The 27964-nt window shown below is 44.5% G+C and overlaps 1 protein-coding gene and 1 pseudogene across 27 annotated transcripts in view; one reads left to right on the top strand and one right to left on the bottom strand.

The window, feature by feature from the left end:
- The window catches only part of ZMYND8 (zinc finger MYND-type containing 8), a 145917-nt gene that overhangs the window by 95500 nt on the left and 22453 nt on the right, over window positions 1-27964 (top strand). For 23 of the 27 annotated variants that reach the window (XM_023550330.2, XM_023550328.2, XM_023550329.2 and 20 more), the window contains 3 exons: window positions 6856-6996; window positions 20061-20213; window positions 22857-23366. In XM_023550330.2, coding sequence (XP_023406098.2) covers window positions 6856-6996; window positions 20061-20213; window positions 22857-23366 — 804 coding nt within the window. The remainder of the gene's footprint in view (window positions 1-6855; window positions 6997-20060; window positions 20214-22856; window positions 23367-27964) is intronic. The other 4 variants (XM_064276165.1, XM_064276166.1, XM_064276160.1 and 1 more) reach the window with 2 other exon arrangements.
- LOC104846057 (prostaglandin E synthase 3-like) lies at window positions 15473-19054 on the bottom strand (annotated as a pseudogene).

Genomic DNA, 27964 nt, shown 5'->3' with positions numbered 1-27964 from the left:
TTTGTACTTGTTTTAAAAGATTTTCCTTTCCAAAAAAACCACAGGAAAAATAACAGAGACTGGTAATCTACACACCTTGGTTGCCATTGTTGGTGGGTGCCATCAAATAGGTGTCAGCTCTTAGCAACCCCGTTTGACAGAATAGAGCTGCCCCATATGTTTTCTAGGTTGTGATCTTCACAGGAGCAAATAGCCAGCTTTTTCTGTTTGGGAGCCACTGGGTAGGTTCAGACTACCAACTTTGTGGTTAGCAGCTGAGCGTTTAACTGTCGTGCCACCAGGGCTCCTTAAACGCCTCTAGTTGACTCTCTTTTAAGACAGGAGTACCGCATGCACGTGGTTAAAATGAAAAGGAAAAACACAGCAGTACAGAGTATATAACATAAAAAGTGCCTTTCTTCCCACCACCTAGAGCTCCTGTTTTTCTCAAAAGTTTACCCCTGTCAACAGTTTATAAGAAACAGTATGTATCTGTGCACTTAAATATGTACATATGCTTCTAAAAAATATTTACACACATAGGGACATTCTGTCCGGAATTCATTTTACTTTTCTCTTTTTTCACGTGTGTTTTTTGTGGAGGCCGTTCTGTGTCGGATCCTACAGTCAGCTTCATCCTGTTTAAGGGTTGCATGGTATTTATAGCAGAATTTGTTTAGCCAGTTTCCAATTAATTGGCTTTTATAAGCTGTCTCCTATTCTTTTGCTGTTATAAAATACTATTGAAGCAAGCACTCTTCTGCACATACTGTATTCTAGGGGCACTTCTTACAATTTAAAGCCAGGAGTGAATTCCTAGCAGTGGAACTTGTGGACCGGGGTGTTTTATACATTTTAATTTTGGATAATATCACCCAGTGGTCTCCTAAACGGTTTTATGATTTATATTAGTGTTCTTCTTTCTTTATCTGCCATCAACCCTAGATATTAATTTTTGAAACATGTTACCATAGAGATAAAAAGGAAAAGGGGTATATGTATAATATATATATAGCATTTGTTTATGTTGAGCTCAGTGATCATGTTTATTGACCAGTTATTGACTATATTTAAATTTTTTTTTAATTTAGAGAATGTGTTTTTTAAATCTCAATACTTAAGTTCCTTAACAAAAGAAATTTTATGTGTCTATGAAATTAAAGGTTTGTGTTCTAGTTATTCTTTTCCCTAGTACTCTTGAGCCCTGGTGGCGCACTAGTTAAGAGTTCGGCTGCTAACCACAAGACTGGCAGTTTGAATCCACCAGCTGCTACTTGGAAATCCTATGAGGAAGTTGTGCCCTGTCCTAAAGGGTCGATATGAGTTGGAATTGACTCGATGGCAGTCGATTAGGTTTTTTAATACTCATGAACACACACACATACACACTAAACATGACTTTTATCTGTGTTTTTGCTAAAATTTCTCGAAGGACCATGAGTGGGCAGGACTGTGCTAGACTGCTTGCCAGCCTCTCCTTATTGCTTTTGTAACTTGACCTCTTAGCGAGGGAAATGCCTACTCACTTCCTGAGTTCTGGGTGCAACAGCATCTTTGCCTTTTTTTTGGTTGTTGTTGCTGTTCCTATTACCACTTAGAGTTAGGCATCCTTGTCAAAATTCCCTGCAAGTCTCAAGCAGTGCTCTAGATACTATGATAAGGCCTCTGCTGCTAAACTTGCTTGCTGGTTTCCTTAAGAAAACATAATCCAAAAAGTCTTGGTCTATAATCTTCATGAGAAATACATTACGTGGATATTTTGAGCCACTGCAAATTCCTTTTGGAAGAATTAGGAACATAAATAAGTGGGTTTTAAATAATCCTGATACTAAAGATTTCTATTTGTAGTATTGAAATCTTTTTAAATGCCTTTATCTTTATTCTTGTCTCTTAGTATAACAAACATTTCAGTTCTCCTTGTTGTTTTAATACCAGCAATACCAGTGGTAGTAATAGTAATGTTGGCTGCCATCGAGTTGACTTTAACTCATGGCAACTTTATGTACAGCAGAATGAAACATTGCCTCTTTGCAGCTGTTATGCCAGTCCATCTTATTGAGGGTCTTCCTTGCCCTCTCTGGTGCTCACCAAACATGATGTCCTGTACAGTGATTGATCCCTCCTGATGACATGTCCAAAGCATGCGAATTCGACAGTGTTCTGTTTTGATCCATAAGGTTTTCATTGGCTAATTTTTGGAAGTACATTGCCAGGCCTTTCTTCCTAGACCATCTTAGTCTGGAAGCTGCATTGAAACCTGTCCCCTGTGGGTGACCCTGCTGGTATTCGAGATGCTGGTGGCATAGCTTCCATCATCATAGCAACATGCAAGCCACCATAGTACAACAAACTGACAGGTGGTGGAGTAATGGTAATAACAACCCAAACTGAGAGTACGTGGTATTCCAGGTCCTGGGCCAGGCATTCTATTAATCCTAACAGGAACTGTGTTTTAATTTAGTATTTTAGCTGAATTCTGAAAATAATTTCCAATGTTTATCGAGCGCTTGCCAAGCACCAGTCGATGTGGATTAGCTAACCTAACCCTCACCTCTCCTGATTTCCAGATGAGGAAAAGGAATCCTTGAGACATGTGTGCTTCATCCCCATGTGTAGAGTTTTTCAACCTAGGCACTGTTGGTATTATGGGCCACATAATTCTTTCTGGGGAGCACAATCCTATGCATTGTAGGCTTTCTAGCAGCATCTCTGGGACCTACCTACTGGATGCCAGTAGGATCCCTCCCCAGCTGTGACAATCAGAAATGTCTCCAGGTGTTGTCAAATGTGCCCCGGGGGCAGGATCACCTCCATTTTAGAACCATTGGTTTAGATGATGGACCCAAAGCTCTAGAGGTTAATGGGAAACACTACAGTGAGAGCAAACAATAGCGTAGTAGTTAATAGATGCCAGGCACCGTTCAGCTGATGGGCCGGTTATCCACCCAAATGACCTCATTAAGTAGGTGCTATTATTATCTCTTTCTATGGATGTCAGGAAGAAGCCCTGATGGTACAGTGGTTAAGTGCTTGGCTGCTAACCGAAACATTGGCAGTTTGAACCCATCAGCCGCTCTGCGGGAGAAAGATGTGGCAGTCTGCTTCCATAAAAATTAAAGCCTTGGAAACCCTATGGGGCAGTGCTTTTCTGTCCTATAGGGTTGCTATGAGTTGAAATTGACTTGTTGGCAATGGGTTTGGGTTTTTTTTTTTTTTTTTTAACGGATGTCAGGAAAGGGAGGTGCGGAACCTCTGGTAGCTTGCCCAAGGTTACACAGCAGGGCAGCAGCAGAGTGGGAACTTGAACCCAAGGTGTCTGGCTCGCAAATCCTTGCTTGAATCCAGGCCTATGTCTAAAAAAAAAAAAAAAAAAAATGTCTAGACATACATAAAAAACCTTTCAATTAGCAGCTGAGTGCTTAACTGCTGCGCCACCAGGGCGCCTTTTGTATTTGTTTCCTAGGGCTGCCACAACAAATTACCACAAACTGGGTCGCTTAAAAAAACCAGAAATTTATTCTGTTATGGTTCTGGAGTCTAGAAGTCTGAATTGAAGGTGTCAGCCAGGTTGGTTTATTCTGGGGACTCTGAGGGAAAATGCTCTACCTCCATCTTCACATAGCTGTTTTCCCTCCATGTCTCTCTCTCTGTCCAATTTTCTCTCTTTTTATAAAGGACACCAGTCATACTGCAGTTTAGAGGGCACTCTAATTCAATATGACTCATCTTAACTGTATTATGCCTGCAAAGACCCTATTTCCAAATCAGGTCACATTCACAGGTTCTGGATGGACTTCAATTTTGGGGGGACACAAACTGTTCAACCCAAAACACTCACTGTATTACATTGCAAATACTGGCAATTAAAAAAATTTTTTTTTATTGTGCTTTAAGTGAAAGATTACAAATCAACTCAGCTTCACATATAAAAATTTACATATACCCTGCTATATACTCCCCCCGTAATGAGACAGCACACTCCTTCCTTCCACTCTCTCTTTCCATGTCCATTCGGCCAGCTCCTGATCCCCTCTGCCCTTTCATCTCCTCTCCAGACAGGAGCTGCCCACATAGTCTCATGTGTCTGCTTGATCCAAGAAGCTCCCTCTTCATCAGTATCATTTTCTGTCTCATAAAATCCAACCCACCGCTGTCGAGTTGATTCCAACTCATAGCGATCCTATAGGACAGAGTAGAACTGCCCCATAGCGTTTCCAAGGAGTGCCTGGTGGATTAGAACTGCTGACCTTTTGGTTGCCAGCTGTAGCTCTTAACCACTATGCCACCAGGGTTTCCTTCTGTCTCATAGTCCAGTCCAATCCCTGTCTGAAGAGTTGGCTTTGGGAATGGTTCTTGTCTTGAGCTAACAGAAGGTCTGGGGACCATGACTTCCAGGGTCCTTCTAGTCTCAGTCAGACCATTAAGTCTGGTCTTTTTATGAGAATTTGAGGTCTGCATCTCATTGCTCTCCTGTTCCCTCAGGGGTTCTCTGTTGTGATCCCTGTCAGGGTAGTCATTGGTTGTAGCTGGGCACCATCTAGTTCTTCTGGTCTCAGGCTGATGTAGTCTCTGGTTTATGTGTCCCTTTCTGTCTCTTGGGCTCATAATTACCTTGTGTCTTTCATCCTCCTTTGCTCCGGGTGGATTGAGACCAATTGATGCATCTTAGATGGCCACTTCCTAGTGTTTAAGACCCCAGACACCACTCTGCAAAGTGGAATGCAGAGTGTTTTCTTAATAGATTTTATGATGCCAGTTGACTTAGATGTCCCCTGAAACCATGGTCCCCAAACCCACTCCCCTGCTACGCTGGCCTTTGAAGGTTCAGTCTATTCAGGAAACTTCTTAGCTTTTGGTTTAGTCCAGTTGTGCTGACTTCTCCTGTATTGTGTGTTGTCTTTCCCTTCATCTGAAATAGTTCTTATTCACTAATAAGTGAAAACCTCTCCCCCGCCCCCATCCCTACTCTCGTAACCATCAAAGAATATTTTCTTCTCTGTTTAAACTATTTCTGGAGTTCTTATAATAGTGGTCTCATACGATATTTGTCCTTTTGCAGCTGACTAATTTCAGTCAGCATAATGCCTTCCGGATTTCCTCCATGTTGTGAAATGTTTCACAGATTCATCATTGTTCTTTATGGATGCAAAATATTCCATTGTGTGAATATACCATAATTTATTTATCCATTCATCCGTTGATGGGCACTGTGGTTGCTTCCACCTTTTTGGTCTTGAAAACAGTGCTGCAGTGAACATGGGTGTGCATATATCTGTTCATGTAAAGGCTCTTATTTCTCTAGGATATATTCCAAGGAGTGGGATTGCTGGATCGTGTGGTAGTTCTATTTCTAGCTTTTTAAGGAAGTACCAAATCGATTTCCAAAGTGGTTGTACCATTTAACATTCCCATCAGCAGTGTATAAGTGTTCCAGTCTCTCCACAACCTCTCCAGCATTTCAAATACTGGTATATCTTCTCATGGTCCTAAAACTAGCCTGTGTATATTGATTAGGTGAGCTAGTGTACAGGTTTTAACCCATTGAATATTTACTCTTGAGTATCCTCACTTGACAGGTGAGGAAACTGAGGCAGTTACCCTCCACAGTGTTTGAGCACTTTTGAAGTCACATCTGTGGGGGTCGAGATTCCTATCTCCATGTCCCACTTCAGAGATCTTGATTCCTAACCCCTTTGCCATCAATAGCTTTCTGTTAACAACCTGATAGCCTCAGAGTAAATGTTGCTTGCCTGAGGAAAGTCAGCCATTTTGTTGCCTTTTAGGTTTCCAGGGCCAGCTGTTGTTACTTGGGCTCGGGAGGAGTTAACCAGAAAGTCCTGATAATGCAGAGCTATGAGGGCAAAGGTGCAGGATATCAAGGCTCTTTAGGAGGCCCTCATGGGCTCATATTAATGCTGCATCTTGTTAAAATGCATGGTTTGGTTTTCTACTCTCCCTCCCCACACCCCAGTAAAATGAGGCTGAGGAAAACCAAACAAAATCTTGTTGCTGGCAAGTCAGTTTCGACTTAAGGTGATCCTGTAGGACAGAGTAGAACTGCCCCATAGGTTTTCCAAGGCTGTCATCTTTGTGGAAGCCGACTGCCACATCTTTTGCTTGCGGTGTGGTTGGTTGTTTCGAACTGCCGACCTTTCAGTTAGCAGCTGAAGGCTTTAACCACTGTGCCACCAGGGCTCCCTAAGGCTGAGAAGGAGCTGTATATAGGTGAGTTTTAAGAGACTTTTAAAAACCTCAGGCATAGGCGTAACTCCCTTTACTCACATAAAAGTTAGAAACACAGTAAGGAGGGAGATAGTTTACCGACTTCTCCCTCACTCCCATCTGCTGCTGAGTTTGGCTTCATTCAGCACTAAAGAACATGAAACGATGGGTCTTTGAAATGGGAAGTTGGGGCTTTCCCAAGGGGTCTGGCTGGTCACAAGCAGGTGCAAGTGGCTGGGTGTGACCTAGCCTCTGTCTTCCCACAAACGGATGAGATACCATTTGTAAGTCTGGCTCCCAGTCTGGCATCTGGACCGTGGTGGGGCTGGTTGAATTTGCTATTTGAGATACACACCATGAAAGGGCCAAACCAATTTCAGAGGCAGCTTAGCTGATTTGTCTTAGAGCTTTGTGTTTACTAGAATAACTGGGGAGGTCTCCTTCCTTCGTGGCTTTAATGGTTTAAGTTTGGATTAAGGCCCTTTGCTTAAAATAAATGGTTAACTCTCCCCTTCCCACCCTGTGCCATGGTGCTGTGTTGGCCTTGTGGAAATCAAATACAATTTTCCAACTTTTCCACTCTCCTCTTACCCTACACGTAAAAGTTTTGTTTATTTGTAAATCTGTCTTTTTAACAATTACATATTTTTTCAGCTTCACCAGCCTCCACCAAGACAGGCCAAGCAGGGAGTTTATCTGGCAGCCCGAAACCTTTCTCTCCCCAAGCGTCAACGCCTGTCACGACGAAAGCGGAGAAAACGTCCACCACTGGAAGCATCCTGAATCTTAACCTTGGTCAGTTGGAATTTTTGGAAGTATCTTTCTGTGGTAACGTGAATATTTTGGCGAGCTGCGATGCCCTCTTTTTTGGGATGGTTCTTGAACTTTGAACTGTTTCCTCTGTGCAAAAAATTTTAAAAGTACAGTGGGTAAAGGTGAAGAGAGATCAATATTAGGGACAAGTAAGAGATTTTTGGGGGGGCTCCTGGACATGCAAAGTTGTTTTATCTTGATGTACCTTAGGCCAGTGTTTGCAGCCTTAACTGCCCTTTACCACAGTAACCTGGTTCTCGTGTGTGTAAATATAACACACACAGGTAACAGAAACAAGTTTCATGAATTCAGCGTTTTCCTTTCTGTGTGCAGCGTACTCTGGTGCACTGTTTTCTTAATTCTCTTTTTTTTAAACGCTGGACTTCAGCCCCTGAATTTATTTTTTTTTAACCTATTGGGTTTTACTTGGTAGTTTGAAAAACTACTGCCTTAGGCCAAAGTCTCCAGCAAGAGTTGGCAGTGGAAATGTTAAGTAACCAAGTGTGCAGTTAGTATTTGGAGATGCATTCCGTGACCCCCACTTTTTATTGAGCATCTGTTATGTGCTGTGCACTGTTTTGGCCTGCGGGGGCGGGGCGTAGAGTGACCAGCAGCTCACCTAAGAACCTTGCTCTTCTGGAGCTTGGGTTCTAGAGAGGGAGAGACAGTGATCATGTTAATTAACTAGGCAGTTCACACAGTGGTGTATGCTGTGAAGGCAAAAGGCGTTGGTGTAATACGTGGAGAGAGGAGGACGGGATGGGGGTGGACACTGATTCGTGTGGATGGAGGGGTCAGGGAAGGCCTCTTTGAAGATGCGGTATTTGAGCAGAGATTTGCATGATACCAAGAAACCAGCCATGCCAGTATCTGGAGGAAGATCATCCTAGAAGGAAGGACCAAGAGGTCGAAAGACCGTAGGGTAAGAATTAACTTGGTGTATTACAGAGGTAGAAGGAAGCTCCAGTGCTTGAGGGGTGGGGGAGAGGTCAGGAGAGCAGGGACCCTCAGACCATGCTGCGGAGGAGTTTGAATGGAGGGGATATGAACTGACTTAATAGGACGCCCATGCTGGCTGTCGTGTTGAGAATAGTCTATATCGGTGGTTATCAACCTGGGATGATTTTGCCCCCCAGGGGACATTTGTCAATGTTGGCAGACATTTGCGTTCATCATAATGGGGGTTGGGGGGACTACAAATGGCATCTAGTGGATAGAGGAAACCCTGGTGGCATAGTGATTAAGAACTACAGCTGCTGACCAGAAGGTGGGCAGTTCAAATCCACCAGGCATTCCTTGGAATCCCTATGGGGCAGTTCTGCTCTGTCCTGTAGGGTCGCTATGAGTCAGAATCGAACTCGACGTTAACAGGTTTTTTTTTTTTTTAAGTGTTTAGAGGCCAGGGATGCTGCTAACAATCCTCCAGTGCACAGCAGAACAGTCCCCCGCTAAAAAGAATTACCCAGCCCCAAACATCAGGGTTGAGAAACCCTGGTCTGTATAGAGTGAGAAAGGTAGAAGCAGGAAGAGCAGTTGGGAGACTGTTGGAATAATTCAGCTGAGAGCCGAGGGTGGCTCGGACTGTGGTGGGAGCTGGGTGGTGGTGATAAGTGGTTGGCTTCTGGATATGTTATGAAGGTGGAGCAGACAGGCTTTGTTGAGGATTGGACATGGGCTGTGAGAGAAAGGAAGGGGCCAGGGATAACCAGGGCTTTGAACTGGTTCATTTGTTCCGGTTTGAACTGCTGCTGATAGTTTGCATTTTCACCCCTGATATACTGAATTAGAATCTACATTTTAAAATACTCCAGGTGATGCTTATTTGTAATGAATTGTGAGACCCACTGCTCTCCTAGTGGTTCTCAGAATTGGTCCCTAACCAGCAGTGTTAGCATCACTGGGAACTTATTAGAAACACAAAAATATTTACAAACAGGTTTGAAGCCCTGGGGATAATGTCAAGGTTTTGTGGCTTTAGTTACCAGGGGAGTGGTTGTACCAGTAATTGTGCTGGCACATTTGTGTGTGGTGGGAGTCAAGGAGTCAGATTCTACAAGTTTGGGAACTGTGGGAGACCGTAGGTGGAGAGGCTGAGTGGACAAAGCATTACCTGGCCCAGGTCGTCAGTAGTGCCAAGGTTGAGAGACCCTGGTCTAGGGTAGTGAAAGATTGAGGGCCCTGAAACCCTTAGAAAAAACCCATTGCCGTCGAGTCAATTCAGACTCATAGCAACCTTATAAGACAGAGTAGAACTGCCCCATAGAGTTTCCAAGGAGTGCCTGGCGGATTCAAACTGCTGACCTTTGGTTAGCAGCTGTAGCACTTAACCACTAAGCCTGGAAGCCTTAGGTGTGTTGTAGAAATCATAAAGAGGAAAAGAAGCCAGTGAAGGAGACTGAAAAGACAATGGATTCAAGGTGAAAGAAACCCCAGGGGGGACTGTGTTGCCCTGGGAGCCTGGAATATAGAGGGTTTCAGGAAAGGAGGGGCGGCCACCTGTGTGGACTGACACCCATTCCTTTGCGGGTCAGTGCCCACAGAGTTCATCTTGTGTGCAATGCCATTTCTAGATGGAGAAACTGATTTGGAGAGGAGGACCAAGGTGCCCAAGATCACAGAGCCAGAGGTGACAGGGCTCAATTTCCCATGGAGGGCGGTGGGTCAAGGGCTCACCTATTAGTGCTGCTCGATTGGGCAGTCAGTGTGATTTGGACTCCAATTCCGATGGACTGGCAGCAGTTCCCCCCTTGAATGAAAGGAGACAGGTTGGCTGGCCTGGGGAACATTCATTGTTCTCCACAGTGTGGTGTACTTTCTCACACTCTCCTGCCACCTCTCCACCCCCAAAAGAACTGCCATATGGAAGCGTTCTCACGGTGACGTTTCTCTCTGTCGGTCATGCTTGGTGAGAAACGAGCTCCTTTCCCCAGCCAGGTGGTCACTAGGAATCCTCCCGGCCTGTGGATCATACTTTTTTGGCTTGGCACGTTGCGGGGGTGAAGAGGTCTTCCTGCCGTGTGTTTCAGTAGGCGGGCGTGATGGAATCCAAGCTCCCGTGGTTGCTCTTCATTTCCCTGCACAGACTCCTCATTTTTAGTCGGTGGGAACAAAAGCACTAGGAGCGTGGGCATATTCTGGGCAGGGATTTCAGTTACCTAATGGGGGATCAGTTAGTGATTGATAGAAGTATCACATGTGGGTAGAAAAGCCTGAAACGTGGAGGGGAATGCTAAATCTCTAACGATTGCCCAGGAACTGAGCAAATGTATCCTAGGGCTCGGTCAGGTCTGTTGTCCACGCGGCTCCTTGCAGAAAGACACAGAGTGCCGGGATAATGATAAAATTATTATCACTGACAAAACACTATTTCACTAAACAAACAAAAAAACTGGAAAAGGCGATATCAGAGGCAGGAAACAGATCCATGACTCCCAGGGGTTGGAATGAGGGAGGTGTGATACAAAGTATGAGGGGAATTCTGTAGGGGATGTAATTGTTCTGTGTTGTTTGTGGGGGTAGTTAGATGAATCTGTGCATGTGTAGAACTCAGAACTGTACACCCAAAAAAGTGAATTTTACTGTCTATAAATCAAAACAATCTTAAAAAAAAAAAAAAAATTCAAGGTAGGTAATAGCCCCATTTTACAGATTTGGGGTCTGAGGTACTGAGAAGCAAGGTTACCTTCCCAAGATGACATATGGTTTGTGGTAGTTTGGCCTTTAGACTCTGACCTGATTGTGAAGCTTGGCTCTTAACCAGGAGACATGACCTGAAATGCTTGCAGGAAGGCCTTGTTATGACTTCTGAAAGCCCTGGGCCTCCCAATGGATAAGTTGGGCCAGAGGGGTAAGATGAATGCTGATTCGGAATGGGTGATAATAGGGAGGACAGAGTGGGCTTTCTAAAGGAAGTGGCTCCCTCCAGTTAAGCCTTGTTGTCAGACCCTTTGAATTCTCAAGAAAGACAGAAATCCAGATTTTTATGCAAAATATTCCAGTTTTTAAAAGTTGGCAGTTAGATTCATTTAAAGAAACAAACAAACGAAAAAACCCCAATTTTTGGGCCAAAACAAAACAAAAAATATAAAAACAAGTCGACTGGTTGTCAATTGGTCACTTAATGACTCTTAAATAATGACATGGGGTCACATGAGTTGCGGTCACCACGAGTCAGAATCGACTCAACGGCTGTTAGCAACAACAGCAGTACCATGACACAGGAAGGTTTGTGAGGAGACCTGGTTCTTGCCCTGCCCACTGACTCACCAGGCCCCCCATTCACTCTGTGGGCCTCTTCACTCCTCTAAAACAAGGAGCTGAGCCCTGGTGGTTGTTACGGGGGCTTCCTCTGTGACTCTCATTCTAAATAAGTCATAAAAAAGAAGGAGTTCATGAGACTAGGAGAGGACGGATTCCTTTTCTTCTTCAAGACTCCTGTTTGCTTTCTCTGGTAATCCTGTCTCTTATCTCTCAGGGGATGTTTGCCTTGGGCTGAACAAACTGAGCAGTTCAGCATAGTAGTCCTGTTAGTGACAAAAAGTGCCTCGATGCTCTGTCGAAGATGCCGACAGCAATGGAAAGTTGTCAAACCCGGAGCTTTTCTGCTTGTTTATTTCTTCATGAGAGGCCTCCTTTCTCTGCATAAAGGATGTCTTGGAAGTCTGCGTTCTTTGAGAGTGCAGATGTGGACCTGGGGGCCCAGATTTCCCAGATATTATCTTGATGTTCTTTAGAGAGCAGGTGAATGACATTGGAAAGAGCTCTGCTTGGTTTTGATTGATAAGATCTTTTCTACATGATACTGTTCCCTAGAAGGAGCCACCATTTTGTGGTTCCTAGAAGTCCATCCATTACAATTTTGCCTGCAGCTTCAGAACAAAGGAGTTCTCTCTATTTTAACCAAAAACCAAGTGCTTATGCTTTTCTTTAAGATTTATTTTGTTTTTTGTGGGTAATGACCTAGATCACTGCTGGCAGAGTGGTTTAGAGCTTGACTGCTGATCTAAAAGGTCAGCAGTTCAAATCCACCAGCTGCTCCTTGGAAACCCTGTGGGACAGTTCTGCTCTGTTCTGTAGGGCTGCTATGAGTTGGAATTGACTCGATGGCAACGGTTTTGGTGTAGATAATGAAAGTATATCATATATTCCAAAGCACAGAGGATATAACACAACCGCTGATCCTCTGTCCGTATACCTCCTCCCCAGAGTTGAACACTGTTCCTTTTTACTCTTCTTGGAGAGATCTTTGAGATAAATACCAGTGGTTCTCAACCCTGGGGATTTTGCCCTCTGGGGGGACATTTGGCAATATCTAGAGACATTTTTAATGTCATGCCTGGTATGTGGGTGCCACTGGCATCTGTGGGTGGAGGCCAGGGACGCTGCTTAAATATCCTCCAATGCATTGAACAGCCCCCCACAGCAGAGAATTACCTGACCCCAAATGTACAGTAGTGCTGATGTAGAGAAACTCCTGAGACGCATATATATATGCATCTGTATTCCACTTCCTTCTTTTCTCCCTGCACTAATGCAAGTGTGTTTTATCCTTATTTTTCGGTCAACAGGCTGCCTTTCCATATCACAAAGATACCTACCCCTGTTTTCTTTTAGCAGCTGCTGTGTACTCCATTTAAAGGTGAGCCGTAACTTAGTTATCCTGGCCCCTTATTTATTGACTCTAGGTTGTTTTCCATTACTTGCCATTGAAAACATAGCTGCAGTGAAGTGGCTTTGTACACAGACCATTTTGCACGCGTGGGAGTGTAGCCGTAGGATAAATTCCTCCAAGTGGAATTGCTGGGTCAGAAGCCACATGCCGTTGACCTTCTGAGAGAGAGTGCCAGATTGCCCTCTAAAGAGGTGGTTCTGATTTATGCTCCCTCCAGAAATGTAAGATCGTGCTTTTTTCTCTAGCGTGGGTATTTTTTATCCCCAGTTTCCATTTATAGCTTAAGCTGTCTTCCTATCAGCTGAAAAGTTCAAAATGTTGGCAGCAAATGTGGATTCTGAAGATACTCCCGTTATAGAAGGGCAAGAGTGGAAGAAGTCCTGATAAGCTCCTATGAGAATGTGAAGCCCTTTTCTCCTCACAGAGGAAAGTCAAAATGCAGCTGCAAGTTTGAGGAAGAGACTTGTATTTGACGGAACTCCTGAAGGTCTGCTCCCAGGGACCTGGTCACAGCCCACCGCCTTTTGTTGGTTTCTTGTTAGAATAAACCTAACGGAGTCTTAGTGACCAGAGAAATCTTATTGTGTAAAGTGAGATGCTTTACCCTCTTTTCATTCTCTTAATAATGCATGTCACAGAGTTCAGTCTTCTTAGGCTGCAGTGAAATGGCTGTACTTGCTTAGACGTACAGACAGAGACACACACATGTCTAGGTTGTTTTGGCAAGAGGTATGTCTTTGTTATGAACACCAAGGTTTAGAAGAGTAATGCCGTTTTAACACAGATACCCAGCAGTGTAGGGAAATGATGAGGCTTTTTCTTAACAGTAAGTCTTCAGGTTTCGAAGATCCTTAACAGCTTGTAGGTGCTCTGAAATGTTACGTAAATTTGCCCTAGCTTTGAAAGTATGGAACCAACCCCGACTCAAAACAAATTCTTTGTCACAATCACTTCATTTGCTGCACATGCAGCTTTTAAATCATTGAAAAGGCTTCAAGCCTTTTCTTGCACGAAAGTCAGGGTAAATAAGAACCATCTGTACCTCTTCCGACTTACCTACAAATTCTTAAAGACACACTTAGGAAGGATCTTGTTTGTAACCCAGGGCTGCCTGAACTTACGTAGAAGATTGATTTAATGTATAGAGGTTCTCAACCTCAGCTGCTAAATTTTAGAATCACTTGAGGAGACTTTAAAAGGCCTGATGGCCAAGCCTCTCCTGAGGCCAGTTAGAATCTCTGGGGATGGAGCCCAGGCATCGGTATTTCTTAAGGCTCTACAGGTGAGTTCCGGGTACCTGGTTGGCTTAGTGGTTAAGTGCTTGACTGCTAACAGAAAGGTTGGTGGTTCTAACTCACCAGCTACTCAGCAGGAGAAAGATATGGCAGTCTGCTTCTGTAAAGATTACAGCCTTGAAAACCCTATGGAGCAGCTCTAACTCCTATAGAGTCACTATGAGTAGGAATCGACTTGATGGCAATGGATTTGGTTTGGTACAGATGACTTCAGTGTGTAGCAAGGTTAGAAATCACCGGACCAGTTACGGGGCTGTCAGCTATATCCTGTGGGCCAAATATATGGTACCTCACCTGTTTTTGTAAATAGTTTTATCGGAACACAGCCACACCCGTTCGTTGACATATCCCTTCTGACTGCCTTTGCAGCAGAGCCCTTGTGGTCTACAGAAAAAGTTTGTGAACACGTGGTCTAGTAGGTTGAATTTTTCACTAGCTGCTGTGTAGAAAATAGTAATCATATGTTGGTGAGGGCATTGATGAACATATCCCTTGGCAGCCTCCCCTTACGGAGAGTGTGAGATACTTCTTTTCCAATTTCACGCTTGAAAAGTGCCTTTTTCTTCTAGAATCTGGGATGCATCCTCATTTCAGAAAGCGGAAATTACAAGACAGGCCTCATATCCTTTCCCTTTTGACGTTATGCTTGCAGCTCAGCTGTGTAAGTCTTTACATCCTACATCTTCGGCCTGCTCTTCAGCCTGGTCTTTCTCTTTTCTTTGTATGCTTCCCTGGTCCTTCTTCTTCTTTTCCCCTTGCTGTTTTATCACTGTTTACACTCTTTGTAAGGTGCTTAGAGTTGCTTGCATTCAGAGGTGGGTATAGATTTTGTAGTTCTTTCTACAGTAATTTTTTTTTTTGAAGTCTTCTAATGGTTTATTAGAAAGAATATAGATATTAAAAAAATCCCCACTGTCATACACACATTGAGGCTTTCAGCCCTGGTAAAAGCTGAATCAAATAATAATAATAATAAATCCAATAAAGTATTAACATGTTTCACTGATTTGCCATACAGACAGTGCAAATACAAATTTGGTCTAAATGTGCAGACTCTCAGGCAACGACGTACGGTCTCTCTCCTCCGTGCTAAGAGATGTAAAAGCTTGGAGTCAAACAACACCAGACGTACAGGCTTCAAAAACCATCTCAATTAGGACATTCACTGGCTTTAGCTAAGATAACATTCGGAACCCTGAGAAGTGATTACAATAAAGTGAAGTAAATTTCTTGAAAAATAAATTTTAGTAGAACAGTCAGAGGACCAGCAGGCTACCAGTTTAAGGCGTTGGCCAATTTGTTTCAGTCACTGTGAGCCCAGGTTCTAAAATCTAAAATTTAGTTATCTTTCCCGAAGCTGAGAACTTCCGATCATGTCAGTGTCTGTGTTATAAAGTAAAGGAGGGTCTGGTGAAATGTTTATTACAACTGCTGTGTTAATTGCCTGAGACTTCTGCAGCTTCGTGGAAGTCTGGGCAATGTCCGTGCCTTAGCTGACTTAAAATTGCTCCAATACAGTGGTACTTTTATCAGGCCTTAGTGAAACCTTTTAAAAAAGAAACGGGTTGAGAAATGGGATAAAGAAGGCAAATACAGCATATGCCTTTTTAAAGCTATCAACTCAGGAATTCTGATGATGAAATCTTGCAGAGAAGTTATTTTTCTTTAGCAAAATCCTGGCTGCTGGCCGTGTTCTGTATTCCAGATCTGGGATATTTTCATCATCACTGTCTTGTGAGTCATCATCTGCTCCATCTGTTTCTGGTAAACCTGCATCCTCATCACCACCCTTGTCGTTCACCATCTCAGAGATACGGTTAGACTTAGACATGTCTTTGTGTGAATCATCTTCGCGGGTCTTTCCAGTTGCTGAAGTCCATGCCAAGCCAACGAAGCTTTGCTCTTTCTTTTGTTAACCTTGGCCATGACTGGCCAGATTCTTCTTTTCGTAGACAACATAAGATGGATCTGTCTGCTTTTTTATGCTTGGAATCATTTGGGTCAATCCAGTGAAAAAGATCAATTTCATTCACATGTTTAAAATTGCCACTTCCTTCAAGGCAACTGAATGTAAGTTTGAATTTCTCAAAATTTATGTGAATGTCTTAACCACAAAATTCAATAAAGAGACAGTCCCTTCCGTCATACCACTTTGCAGAAGCAGGCTGCGTTACGAACGGAGCAGGGGGACAGGTGGGTGGGTGGTCATGTCCTGCAGTAGCTGGGGGAATTGCCTCTCTAGGGTTTTCTCCCTCTTATTGTGGCCTTTCTCCAGTGAATTTGAACGTACATTCTTCTCCCTCTAAGAGGTGGGCGTGCATTCACGCTGCCATCTTTGTGAAGATCAGCAGTCCTGTCCTCTGACCTCTCCAGAGTCTGATCAACACACGAATGTGTGTTTTTTTGGGGGGGTCCTTTTCCTGAATTGAAAGGATGAGTGCATCTGCTTGCTTTGAGCACTCAGTTCTGGAATCTTTCTGTGGGAAGGGTCCTTCCTAGCCTTACCTTGGCCGGGGGTGTTGTTAGATTAAGTTGGAGCAATTTCGCTGCTGGTCACGTGTGACTGGGTTGGGTGGGGCTTTAGGGGCCTGCTTCTAGTCACTTTAAAGGAACTGATCTATGGCTGCATAATGGAAGAGAATGTGCCCTTACAGGGTGAAGAGGAGGTGTGTGGGAGTATGTTTAAAAACAAAGCAAATCCAAAAGACGGGGGGACGAGTGAAGGCTTTGGATGGCTCTTCCAGTCTAGCTCTTGGACTATGTCCTGTGGCCTCTGTAACAGTATAATGAAAGGAGGTGGGTGTTTGGGGTAGGGTCGCAGGGAGATAAACAGGAAGGCTGGGGGGAACCAGTTCCCAGCTGATGGGAACAGGCTTAGGGATGGCTTCTCCTCTTTGTCCACTGGTCAGGATGCCACATGCTTTCTGACCTCTCTTCTGGGATTGGCTGGTTAGGACAGGTGCCGCACGTTCTCTGCTTTGGGTCACACCAGAGGGTGGAAGGCAAGGTGAAAGATGGTATTCCTTACCTGGAAAGTCTCATCACTTTCTGTGCCTTTGCAATCACCTTAATTTTAGGGACACCTGATGTTGATGGGAAGGCTTGAGAACCTGGGAGTTCTGGGGGAGGGCACTTGTCCATGTTTCCCCAGGACAACAGGGCAGAGTCCCCAGGATGCTTGTCAAGTGTCACGTGTCTGCCCTTTGGCCGGGAAAGGGCTGGTGTCCGGATACCTAGACCCACCAACACTACCCCCACTGGGGAAAACGTCGTTTCCCAAAAGGAGACCAAGTGACCACTAGGGCATCTTGGGAAGTGGGCAACATTATTCCCTACTTCGAACCCTGGTGGCACAGTGATTAACAGCTCAGGTGCTAATCAAAAGGTCGGCAATTCTACTCTGATCTATGGGCCAGAGTTGACTTGATGACAATGGGTTTGGGTTTTTTTTTTTTAAGAGGAGGCAAGAAGAGCCCTGGTGGTGCAGTGGTTAAAGCACTCAGCTGGTAACCAAGAGGTCGGTGGTTTAAATCCAGCAGCCTCTCTGCAGGAGAAAGATATGGCAGTCTGCGCCCATAAGGATTACAGCCTTGGAAATCCTGTGGGACAGTTCTGCTCTGTCCTATGTGGTCACTATGAGTCGGAATCAACTTGACTGCAGTGGGTGTTGGTTTGGTGGATTAAAGGAGGTAGGAAGAGCCCTGGTGGCGCAGTGGGTCACAGAAAGATTGGGGGTTCAACCCCATCAGCCACTCTGCGTGAGAAAGATGTGGCAGTCTGCTTCCATAAAGATTTACAGCCTCGGAAACCCTATGGGGCAGTTCTACTCTGTCCTGTACGGTTGTTGTAAGCCAGAAACAACTCAAGGGCAATGGGTTTTAGAGGAGGCAGCAGAGGATTTGGGAGGGGAATCCAGGAAATGCAAACTCATCGCCCCTTTTGCAATCTGGTCCATTGGATGTACAAAGAGCCCTCAGCAGGATGGTAGGGGTAGGACCTTGAGGCTAAATTATCATTCAGAGGCCTTTGCTTGGATATCATGGTGAACTTGGATTCTTGGTCCAGGGTGAGATGACCTACATCGGACCCAGGTTTAATAGTAAGGTCTAATTCTACTCACTTTTCCTCAAATAGATGCTATCAGCCAAAGGGAAGTATAGCAGCCTGGAAGGTTTGCCTCCCTGATGTTTTCCCATCCCCTTCTAATCTGAGCCCCAAGACTAGGTTAATTTAAGAATGAAAAATGAAGCCTGCAAAGTGAATGGTGAGCTGCTATCCCTCTTACCAGTGAGGGGCTAAATGAATAATTTCTTTTAAAAGGATCAGCACAAAGCTGGCTCCTCTGAAGCCGAGGTTAAAGATGTCCCAAATGTCTAACTTTTCCAAGCTGCTGTACCACTCTGTTGTCTCAATATCAACTGATCCCCCTCCTCGCAGGACTTCCCCTCCCGTTTTTGGGTTCTGAAATTTGTGCAGTGACTCACAGAACTCATGAACCATACTTGGTTAAGTGGTTTATTAGGGAAGTAACAGGGTACAACTCGGGTTTGGGATAACTTGGAAGGAACAGGAACAGCAACTAAGGATGTAATTCCTCGTTCAGGACAGCTTTCTGCCCTGTCCCTTGGCCCCGCTGGGGGTCTTCTGCCACTGGGGCCTGCTGGGCCTATCCTACTGCCAGGCCCTGTTAGGTGCCTTCTCAGGGAAGTATTAATACCTCTAAGCTCCATGGGCCAGCAAGCCCCACCACAGCTGTGCCCATCTCCCGATTCCTGCTATCTTGTGCTGCCATCTCTCGCTGTCTTCCGTGTTACAGCCCCTCTCTTTCTCTCTCTCTCCCTTTAAGCCTAGTGGGATGGCAGAACTGGCCAATCCCCTCATAAATGTTCCATATACCTTTTTGCATGGTCCCACCCCCACAAGGGTGCTGTGTACCTTATTTACATTATTAGCAAGCTGTCCAATCCCCTTGGTGTTCCACAAGCACCTCATTTGCATAGCCCAACCTAGTCATTTGGTGGGAGTTACAAAACTGTGGCTGTATAAAATTAACCCATCTCACCAAAGGGCTCATCGTCTCTCGGGTACAAACAAGCCCTCTCTATCTGGGCCTGGAGTTAAAGGCACACTTTGGCCAGGCTCGATGTGACTTTATCTTCCAATACTGAGATTGAACACTATCTTAGTTAGCTACTGTATTTTCACAAATAATGTGCTCACATAGATAATGCTCATGCACACATACAATACGCATAGCACGCCTAGAAAAATGCATGAGGGGGTTGCATGGTTGGCTCCCCACTGCAAAAAAAGTGTAACATGCACACCGTTACAGTAAAAACATGGTAGTGCTGGTCTAACAGAAATACCACAAGTGGACAGTTTTCACAAACAAATAAATCTATTTTCTCAGAGTTTAGAGGCTGGGAGTCCAAATTCAGGGTGATGGTTCTAGGGGAAGTCTTTCTCTCTTCTGTTGACTCTGGTGAAAGGTCCTTGTCTCTTCTGAGCTTCTGTTCCTGAAAGACCTTCGTGTGGATTGGCACGTCTCTGCCCAGTCAGTTTTTGCTCACTTGCTTAATCCTTTTGTATCTCAAAAGATATTAACTCAAGATAGACCCTATACTAATCCTGCCTCATTAATGTAACAAAGACAACCCTTTCCCAGATGGGATTATAAGCACAGGCATAGAGATGAGGATTTACAACACATATTCTTGGGGGCACAATTCAATCCATAACAGACATGTCACAGAAACCTTCGGGTTTCCGGGATCACTGATGATGCTGAGGTTGACACGTGGAGCCTTCTGGCTGAGATTGTACACTTTAAGTATCGAAAGCAACCCAGATGATTGTTGGGTAGACTGAGTCAATCTGCCAAATAAGTTTATTTATTCAAGTCACCCCATGTTGAACAGATGATATTGCTGGGACAGACAGATGACAAGAAACTTTTAATCACTGTGTCCTAAAGTACATGTTTGGCTCTGGCTTGACGAGGAGGAAGCTGAATGATGACAGTTATTTGTGAATCCCCTGAGTGCCTGGTCTTACAAGGGTGGCATGATGTCTTCCAGACCGCAGCAAAGCCGAGATGGATTTGAAGGAGCTGAGCGAGTCAGTCCAGCAGCAGTCCACCCCCGTCCCGCTCATCTCCCCCAAACGACAGATTCGCAGCAGGTTCCAGCTCAATCTCGACAAGACGATAGAGAGTTGCAAAGCACAATTAGGTATGTCTTTTGGTTTGCTTGCTTTTAATGTTGTTGTTCTTTGTAGGAATACTACTGGGATGAAATAAGGATTGGATCCTGGCTGCTCATAGCATCTTCCTTAACCTTGTCATGTTTGTTCAATTAAAACATATTTCCACTCGTGGCAAACTGTTTCAGGTTTTCTAGCTAGTTATTCAGAAAGGCCCTTTGAATTCATCAGAGTTTGTTAGTAGAAGCAGTCTGAGAACTAGAGGTGCAGGTGGTAAGAAGGCTTCAAAGCGTAAAGAGCCTCCCTAGTTTGCCTCTCTTCTCCCTCTCTGCACGCATCAGTGTCTGAACATCAGTATGTGTATGTGTGTCCCACGAGGACCCAACACGAAACCCTGCCCCTCCAGACTGGGCCAGTCCCACCTGGCAGGCCTTCCTGCATCTGTACCTGTTGCTCCCTTCTCTTCCCTGTGCTGCCTGCGTTCACACTGCCTACCTGAATCCTGCCCCTCCTTCAGGCTGAGCTCAGGCCTTGCCCCTCCAGGAAGTCTGCCCTGACTGCTTTTCCCACCTGCCTGCCTCCTGTGGTACCTATTGTTCAGAAGCATCAGTGGTCCCTTTGGCTGGGGGTATCCATCCCAATCTAGACTGGAAGCTCTTTGAGGACAAGGACTTTGTTGTATAAGGATTTGCCTTCTTCAGGGTACTAGGTGTTGTGCACATAGCAGATGCTCTGGAATATTTGTTGAATAATTAAAGAGATAAAAAAAAAAGAGATAGGGAGTATTTATTAAGATGTGGGGAACAGCTGGGCCTCAGGAGATAGAGCCATTCTGAGGTGGTGTTTACTGTAGGTCTGCAGGTGTTCTGGACCTTCCAGTGAGAAAGGAGCTGTAGTTAGGGGTCACTTGGGGTTGTACAGAGGAGCTCCTTCCTTGTTGGATGTCCTGTTTAGTGAGAGCATTGAGTGGCCTGGATGAAATTTGTCAGGTTGTTGAAATACCCCTCTTGGGTCATTTCATGCAGCTGGCTAACTCCTTGATTTATTGTTGTTAATAAGAATTTTAATATTACCAGTTACTGAGTGGTTCCAGTGCACCCTGCTCTATGCTAAGCACTGTGTGTATATTGTTCCATCCATCCCATTTTGCAGATGGAGACACTGAGACTCAGAGAGGTAGGTCACTCATTTAGGGCCATATAGCTTATTAAAAAAGAGGAGCTGGGGTTTTGAACTTCATGCTTTCCTAGCACATGTGTGGTCATACTTGTCTTTATTGTGTCTGACCCTTAGGTACCGGTAGCATAAGCCTTAGGACCCAGATATTATACCAGATTTTTATATTTTGATTTTTCGTACCTTTGGGCCCTGGCAGAGGCAGATACAATTGACTGATAATTTGGCTGGTCTCCAGTGCAGCTGGGCTACTCATGGCTCTTGCCCTTTTGCGAGTTGTCTCTTCAGTGAATCCGGGTCTGGGCAGTGACCCCCGCTCCTAGGCCATGTGGTGGTGACTTCTCTGGAACAAAGACTGTACGAAGAGTGGATTGGATCTTCCTGCTCTCAAAATTTTAGGATACAGTATTATTTACCTATAGCCTGGTGACTCTTGACACATTACTGGGAATAGGAAACATAAATGGGTTAAATGGACCTATTGTTAGAAATATGCTTTGACCCATTTGTATGTATGTGGGGGGTGTGAAACACCTGCCTCTTGTAGTTTCCCGTTTTGGTAGAGACAGAGCCTTGCCTCTTGACTCCACTCTAAGTGGAAGAGCAGTGCAGATGCAATGGCAGTTACCTGCAGGGAGTAGGAGGGAGGGCTGGGCATCCGACTCACCTGCAGAGTACGTGCCTTCCTACAGGGGGCAGCAGCTTCTCGGCTTCCGCCAGCTCTTGGCTTGCAGGAATGTGACCCATGTGGCCAGATCTGCTCTTTGAAGAGAAGCACACCGTCTTGATTCCTGTGTGAATTGTCCTGATTTGTGAATGCGGGCAAAATTTAAAATGGATTTTTGAATTAAATTCAAAATTAAAAAGCAAAACAAAAAAATACTCTGTGGACCAAACCACTGCTTCCCAAATAAAACATGTCTGCTGGCCAGATGCGGCTTGTGGGTTGACTTTGCAAACTCTGCTTTAAGGCTTTGCCTTAGTTCTTTAAGCCCTAGACACGTGAGTAAAGTAACTTCACCACATTGGGAGCAAGTGGGGAGAGCACTGGGTAGGGGGCAGGAGCCCAGGGTTCTGGTCTTGCCTCTGTCTGGGTTTTCTTTGTGTCTTAGGACAACTAATTTCTCAGGGTCTCCATTTTCTAATCTGTAAAATGGATCGGTTTTAACGGCTCATCTCTGGTGCTCCCTTCTAGCCCTTCCATTTTCTGTATCAGAATTATTACCAACATTGCAAAGATTTAGTGCTGTGTAAATTTAATGTTGCCAGTTTCCATGTCTTATCTGAATGTTAATAACTGAAATCTTCTCCAAATACAAGTTCATTCATCAGCTGTACTCAGTTGCAGCTTCAGTTCATGCTAACCTCACCAGGCCAGTGTGATGTGATATGAAATGTTTTTTATTCCGGCATTTGGCGTGGAAAATGTTTGCGTTTTGGGTCCTGCTTTTTATTTTGTGAGTACGCCACATGCTGGGTTTTCTCTTTGAATTTAGGCATAAATGAAATCTCAGAAGATGTTTATACGGCCGTAGAGCACAGCGATTCAGAGGATTCCGAGAAGTCAGATAGTAGCGATAGTGAATATGTCAGTGATGATGATCAGAAGTCCAAGAATGAGCCAGAAGATGCAGAAGACAAAGAGGGGAGTCAGATGGACAAAGAGCCATCTGCTGTCAAAAAAAAGCCCAAAGTGACAAACCCAGTGGAGTTGAAGGAGGAGCTGAAAAGCACATCACCAACCAGCGAAAAGGCGGACCCAGCAGCAGCCAAGGAAAAGACAAGTCCTGAGCCTGAGAAGGATTTTCCAGAAAAAGCAAAACCTTCACCTCACCCCACGAAGGATAAACTCAAGGGAAAAGATGAGACGGATTCCCCAACAGTGCATTTGGGCCTGGACTCCGATTCAGAGAGCGAACTTGTCATAGATTTAGGAGAAGACCATTCTGGGCGGGAGGGTCGAAAAAATAAGAAGGAACCCAAAGAGCCATCTCCCAAGCAGGATGGTAAGTTACTATATCAGTTTGCAGTTTCTTAATTTGGCTTAGAATTCCACCTTGTGTCTGTGTCATCAGTGGTTATGGGACCCTCTAACCCCATTGAGGGCTAGTGCAATGCTGTAATGGGTTTAAGGTCAATTTGCTAGTTCCTGAAGAGGACCAGGATTTAAACCTGGCCCTACCCACCTTTTACCTGTTCAGTAGTCACCCAGCAAGATTGCTTTTAAACTCATAAAAAGAAGTCTTAGAAAACGCTAGTTGCTTTTAATGGTTATTTTTTTCGCCTAAGCAACTTCGTTTCCAATATGTTCACACAATTCTCTAAGTGACTGTCAACGTGTAGACAGTTGACAAGGCTCAAATTGTTACAAGTGCTCAGATCAAAGTGTTCATGAGTTCAGCATCCCTTTTCTCTGTGCGACCCAGACATGTCTATGTGCATTTTCTTAGTGGAACGTGAAACCATTTGAGTAGGTGGTACCAGAATCGGGTGCTGAATGGCAGGTTCCTGAGCACTGTAGGTACCGGGATTGGTCTCCCACCATGCAGGCTGACCTGAGTCCAGGCTTTCTTAACCCCAGCACTATAGACATTTGGCATCAGATAATTCTTTGTTGTGGGATGCCGTCGTGTGCGTTAGATGATGTTTAGTGGCATCTCTGGCCTCTACCCCCTAAATGCCAGTAACACCTGCCAAATCGTGACTTAGTAACGTCTCTACATTACCAAACGTCCTCTCCAGGACAAAATCTTCCCCAATTGAGACCTGCTGCCTGAGTCTCAGAATTCCCCCTATTGCTAGTTATATTGAGCCAGCAGTGGCTGCCCTCAAGCCTAACATAGCCCAGGCATGTTGGCAAACTCTTCAGAATGTGTGAGTAAATTGAAAGGGTATCCTTCCAATTGACAAAGTAGTAAACAAATTTTTCAGTTGGCAGGTGGGTGGTGAGGATATTCCAACATGCCCAGGAAAGATATTGAAGAATTGAGGGCCCAAGAAAAAATGTTGCATAGTGACAAATTAGATGTTATAGCCATAAAATGTTATGTTCTTATAATAATGAAAGGGATAACCACGTTTAATTTTTGACTCTGCCTAACTTCTGACAGGTGCCAACTTTTCAACCAAACACTTGAGTAAGGCGCGGTCTGTGTGCTTTGGGGACTCCCTAGCCTAGTGGCTAAAGCGAGTCAGGGATGGGCCTTGAGAATTGTTTCAGCTGTGGCTGTTTCCTACCTGGGCAGCTCTGGAACCTGAATTGTACTGGAGAGAGGATTCCTTCAGTTTTGCAAAAGAGAATGGAGTGTCTTCTGGATGATGGGTTGGAGAGAGAGAGAGGCTAATGAAGTGGGGCAAGGAGGAGTAGAGCACCCATTTCATTGTCCCTGAGCCCACCTCTCAGATTTATGGGCGGCCTCTGGAGACGCTGATTATGTTGTGGATTGGGGTTTGGAGGGGGACGCCTCTGATGTTACAGAGAATGACAGAACTAGTATTTATGCCATGATCGTGAGAATTTTGGGGTATAGATGACAGGGCTCCTGTGAATGACATATTCATACTGTTCTTTCTTTCTGGAACAGATCTTTAGATTAATTGATTTTTTTTTTTATGCTTCGTCCTCTTCCAGGAGATTTGCAACAGATGAATAAGAGTACGTAACCATGAAATAAGATGTAAATGAGTAAGTCAGCGTAAAAGGAAAGTGAAGGTAGAATAGTGAGCGGTCTTAGGAAAGCTTCTATGCATAAGTGTATACCGTTACGGTCTCAGACTTGTCAAACTTCTAATATGGCTCTGAGCTTCCTAGCAAAGTAAAAAGGGAAACATAGTCCTTTAAAAGAGCTCATATTTTCCAAAAAAAAGGAATTCCAGTTGATTAAAAGAAGTAGAGCTCTTTCTCTTGTTGATGTCTAAAGGAAATTTCTCCAGGAGGCCCTCGTGAAAGAGAGACCTTGAGTGAATGAGCGGAAGATCTGATTCTAAAACAATTTGGTTAGGGCAGCTTCCCCAGGGGTTGGGGCAAGATGGAATAATCTTAAATCCAGAGCTCCCTGATGGTGGTTTGGGTCTTGAAGAAGTGGCTTTGTGTCTGACTCTGCAGTTGAACATGTCTTCAATGATGGGAAGGACATTTTGGAGTTGTGTGAGGTGACCTCAGACTTACCTTCAACTAGGGATGCAGCTTCTGCATAGCATGAGAATTCTCAGTTGTTGTTAAATGCCGTTGAGTCGCTTTTGACTCATAGTGACCCCATATGACAGAGTAGAACCGCCCCATAGGATTTTCTTGGCTGTAATCTTTATGGGAGCAGATAGCCAGGTCTTTCTCCTGCAGAGCTGCTGAGTGGGTTTGAATTGCCAACCTTTCAGTTAGTAGCTGAGCACTTAAGCATTGTATCACCAGGGTCCGTTCCTCGGTACAACACTTTTTATAGGTGATGATCTCAGAACAGAGGTGAAGGGACCGTTTTCAGAGGCTTTTTTGCTATGCTTACTTCGTAATGTCAGTAATTTCCATTCTTTTCCAAAGAGTAGCTGAATTCTTTTCTTGAAAAGTGTTTTATTTGTATACAAGACAGTGACAAACTCCAGAACAATTATTAAGTTCATTTGATGGGGTGGCTTCTGGGGTGCTGACCCTTTAAGAAATTCACCTTTTATTTCTGTTAGAGGTGACTAATTATATACTTGAAATTTCTAGGACAGTTAGAATTTCCCATAGCCTGTTTTTGCTCCAAAAATGATCAGAATACCCTAGAAATTAAAATCTTGTAGTGTCTAAATGATATCCCCAAAGACTGTACTTCAAGTCTGGAATCTTTTCCAATTGCACAGCCCAGTTTTTCATTGGGAAAATGGAGCCACCCAGACTGCCGCCAAGCAGTAGCCCATTTGCATAGCTGGCTGTTTGTTTTTGTAAATCAGCAAACAGATAACGATCTTCTTGGCATTACCCTTTGCCCAAACCTGTTACCTTCAGGTCGATTCTGACTCACAGTGACCCTACAGGACAGAGTAGAACTGCCCCATAGGGTTTCCAAGGCTGTAATCTTTACGGAAGCAGACTGCCTTATCTCCTTCCCATGGAGCTGTTGGTGGGTTAGAACCACTGAGCCAAGCGCTTAACCTAGGCTAAAAAAAAAAAAAAAAAAAACCGCAAAACCCGTTGCCATTGAGTAGGTTCTGACTCATAGGGACCCTGTAGGACAGAGTAGAACTGTCCCATAGGGTTTCCAAGGAGCGCCTGGTGGATTTGAACTGCTGACCTTTTGGTTAGCAACCGTAGCTCTTAACCACTGCACCACCAGAGTTACCTAACCTAGGCTAGCTAATGTTAGTTAACGACAACCACACAATAACAATATATATATGTTTTGCAGAGAAGGGAGGCATTGTAGGGAGCATCTGTAGGTTAGAAACCCTACTGGGGGACTTCCGTTTGCCCAGCCATTAGAAGAACCAAATTTAAGGCCTCCTTCTGCACCTGGAAGGGGCAGGGACTACACCCAGTACTAGGCAGGGCCCCCTAGGAAGGACGGGGGCTTCTCACCGCAGGACGAACTCCCGTTCAGTCCTCAGCGCTCTTGCCTACAAGCTTGGCTGAACTCTCCTCGGGAAGACCATCAGGGTCAGCCAGAACCACCGAGAAAGCTTTTTAACACCCTGAGACAGTACAGTCAGCTTATCTGCTCCTCTCCCCTGGCTTCCCAGAACTGTTAAAACTTACTGAAAATGTTCCCTGGAGTAATCAAGTTCATCTTTTCTGGGTGATAGAAGTCTAAAAAGACAGGCAATAGTCTTTTCATAAAGCAAATGATGTCAGGGGGTAACCTCTAAAACCAGGGGTGCTGACTTGCACAGGTATTTTGTGTGTGTTCCTGGGCATCCTCTCTGGGGGAAGTGATAACAGGACCCCCCTTTTACAAACCATCACTCACGTGGTCATCCGTCCAAGCTGCTCAGTGCTTCCGGCTCTAACCTGCCTTCCGGCCACTCTTTCTCACTGCCTGCCCTAACTTGCCTGAACATGTCTTGGCTCATGCTGTTTGTTCCCTTCCAGATTCTCTGCCTATTGAAATCCCCTTCCCTCCCTTCATAGCCTAGCTCCTCCAAGAAGACGTAGTCCATATGGAAGTGGTTTTCAAACTTGAGTCCTTCACATTTGTTAGTTTTGTCATTTCCAAGTCCTGTTTTGTGTAACTACTGACTTTTATTTTAATTTTTCAATCAGCTCACTCTTTAAAAAAAAATTTACACTGATTTTAGATATTAACTTGATTACCATAAAATAGAAAAACCAGTGTTGTGTGCTATCCATAGAAGATGGTGGCAGGAATAAATTAAAAAACAAAACAGAACAGAACACCAGTGTGACTAAATTCTGGATAAGTGCCATGTGTTGCAGAAAATTCTGGCTTGGGGCCCACTCCCTTTGTTGAAAAGGAGGAAACTCTAGTGTTAGTCTATGAGGCTACATTAACACCACCCTGAGACTTCGTCCCCAAGGGAATCGGGAGGCAGAAAAAGGATACTTCTTTTTAGGGATGATTCAGTGTTATTCCGTCCTTTGGCCATTTTCTCCTTGAACTATCTTGGGAAT

Source organism: Loxodonta africana, chromosome 24 (assembly GCF_030014295.1).
Source record: "Loxodonta africana isolate mLoxAfr1 chromosome 24, mLoxAfr1.hap2, whole genome shotgun sequence".
Taxonomy (NCBI): domain Eukaryota; kingdom Metazoa; phylum Chordata; class Mammalia; order Proboscidea; family Elephantidae; genus Loxodonta; species Loxodonta africana.
The sequence above is the reverse complement of the archived record's forward strand: the minus strand, read 5'-3'. Positions and strand labels throughout refer to the sequence as shown.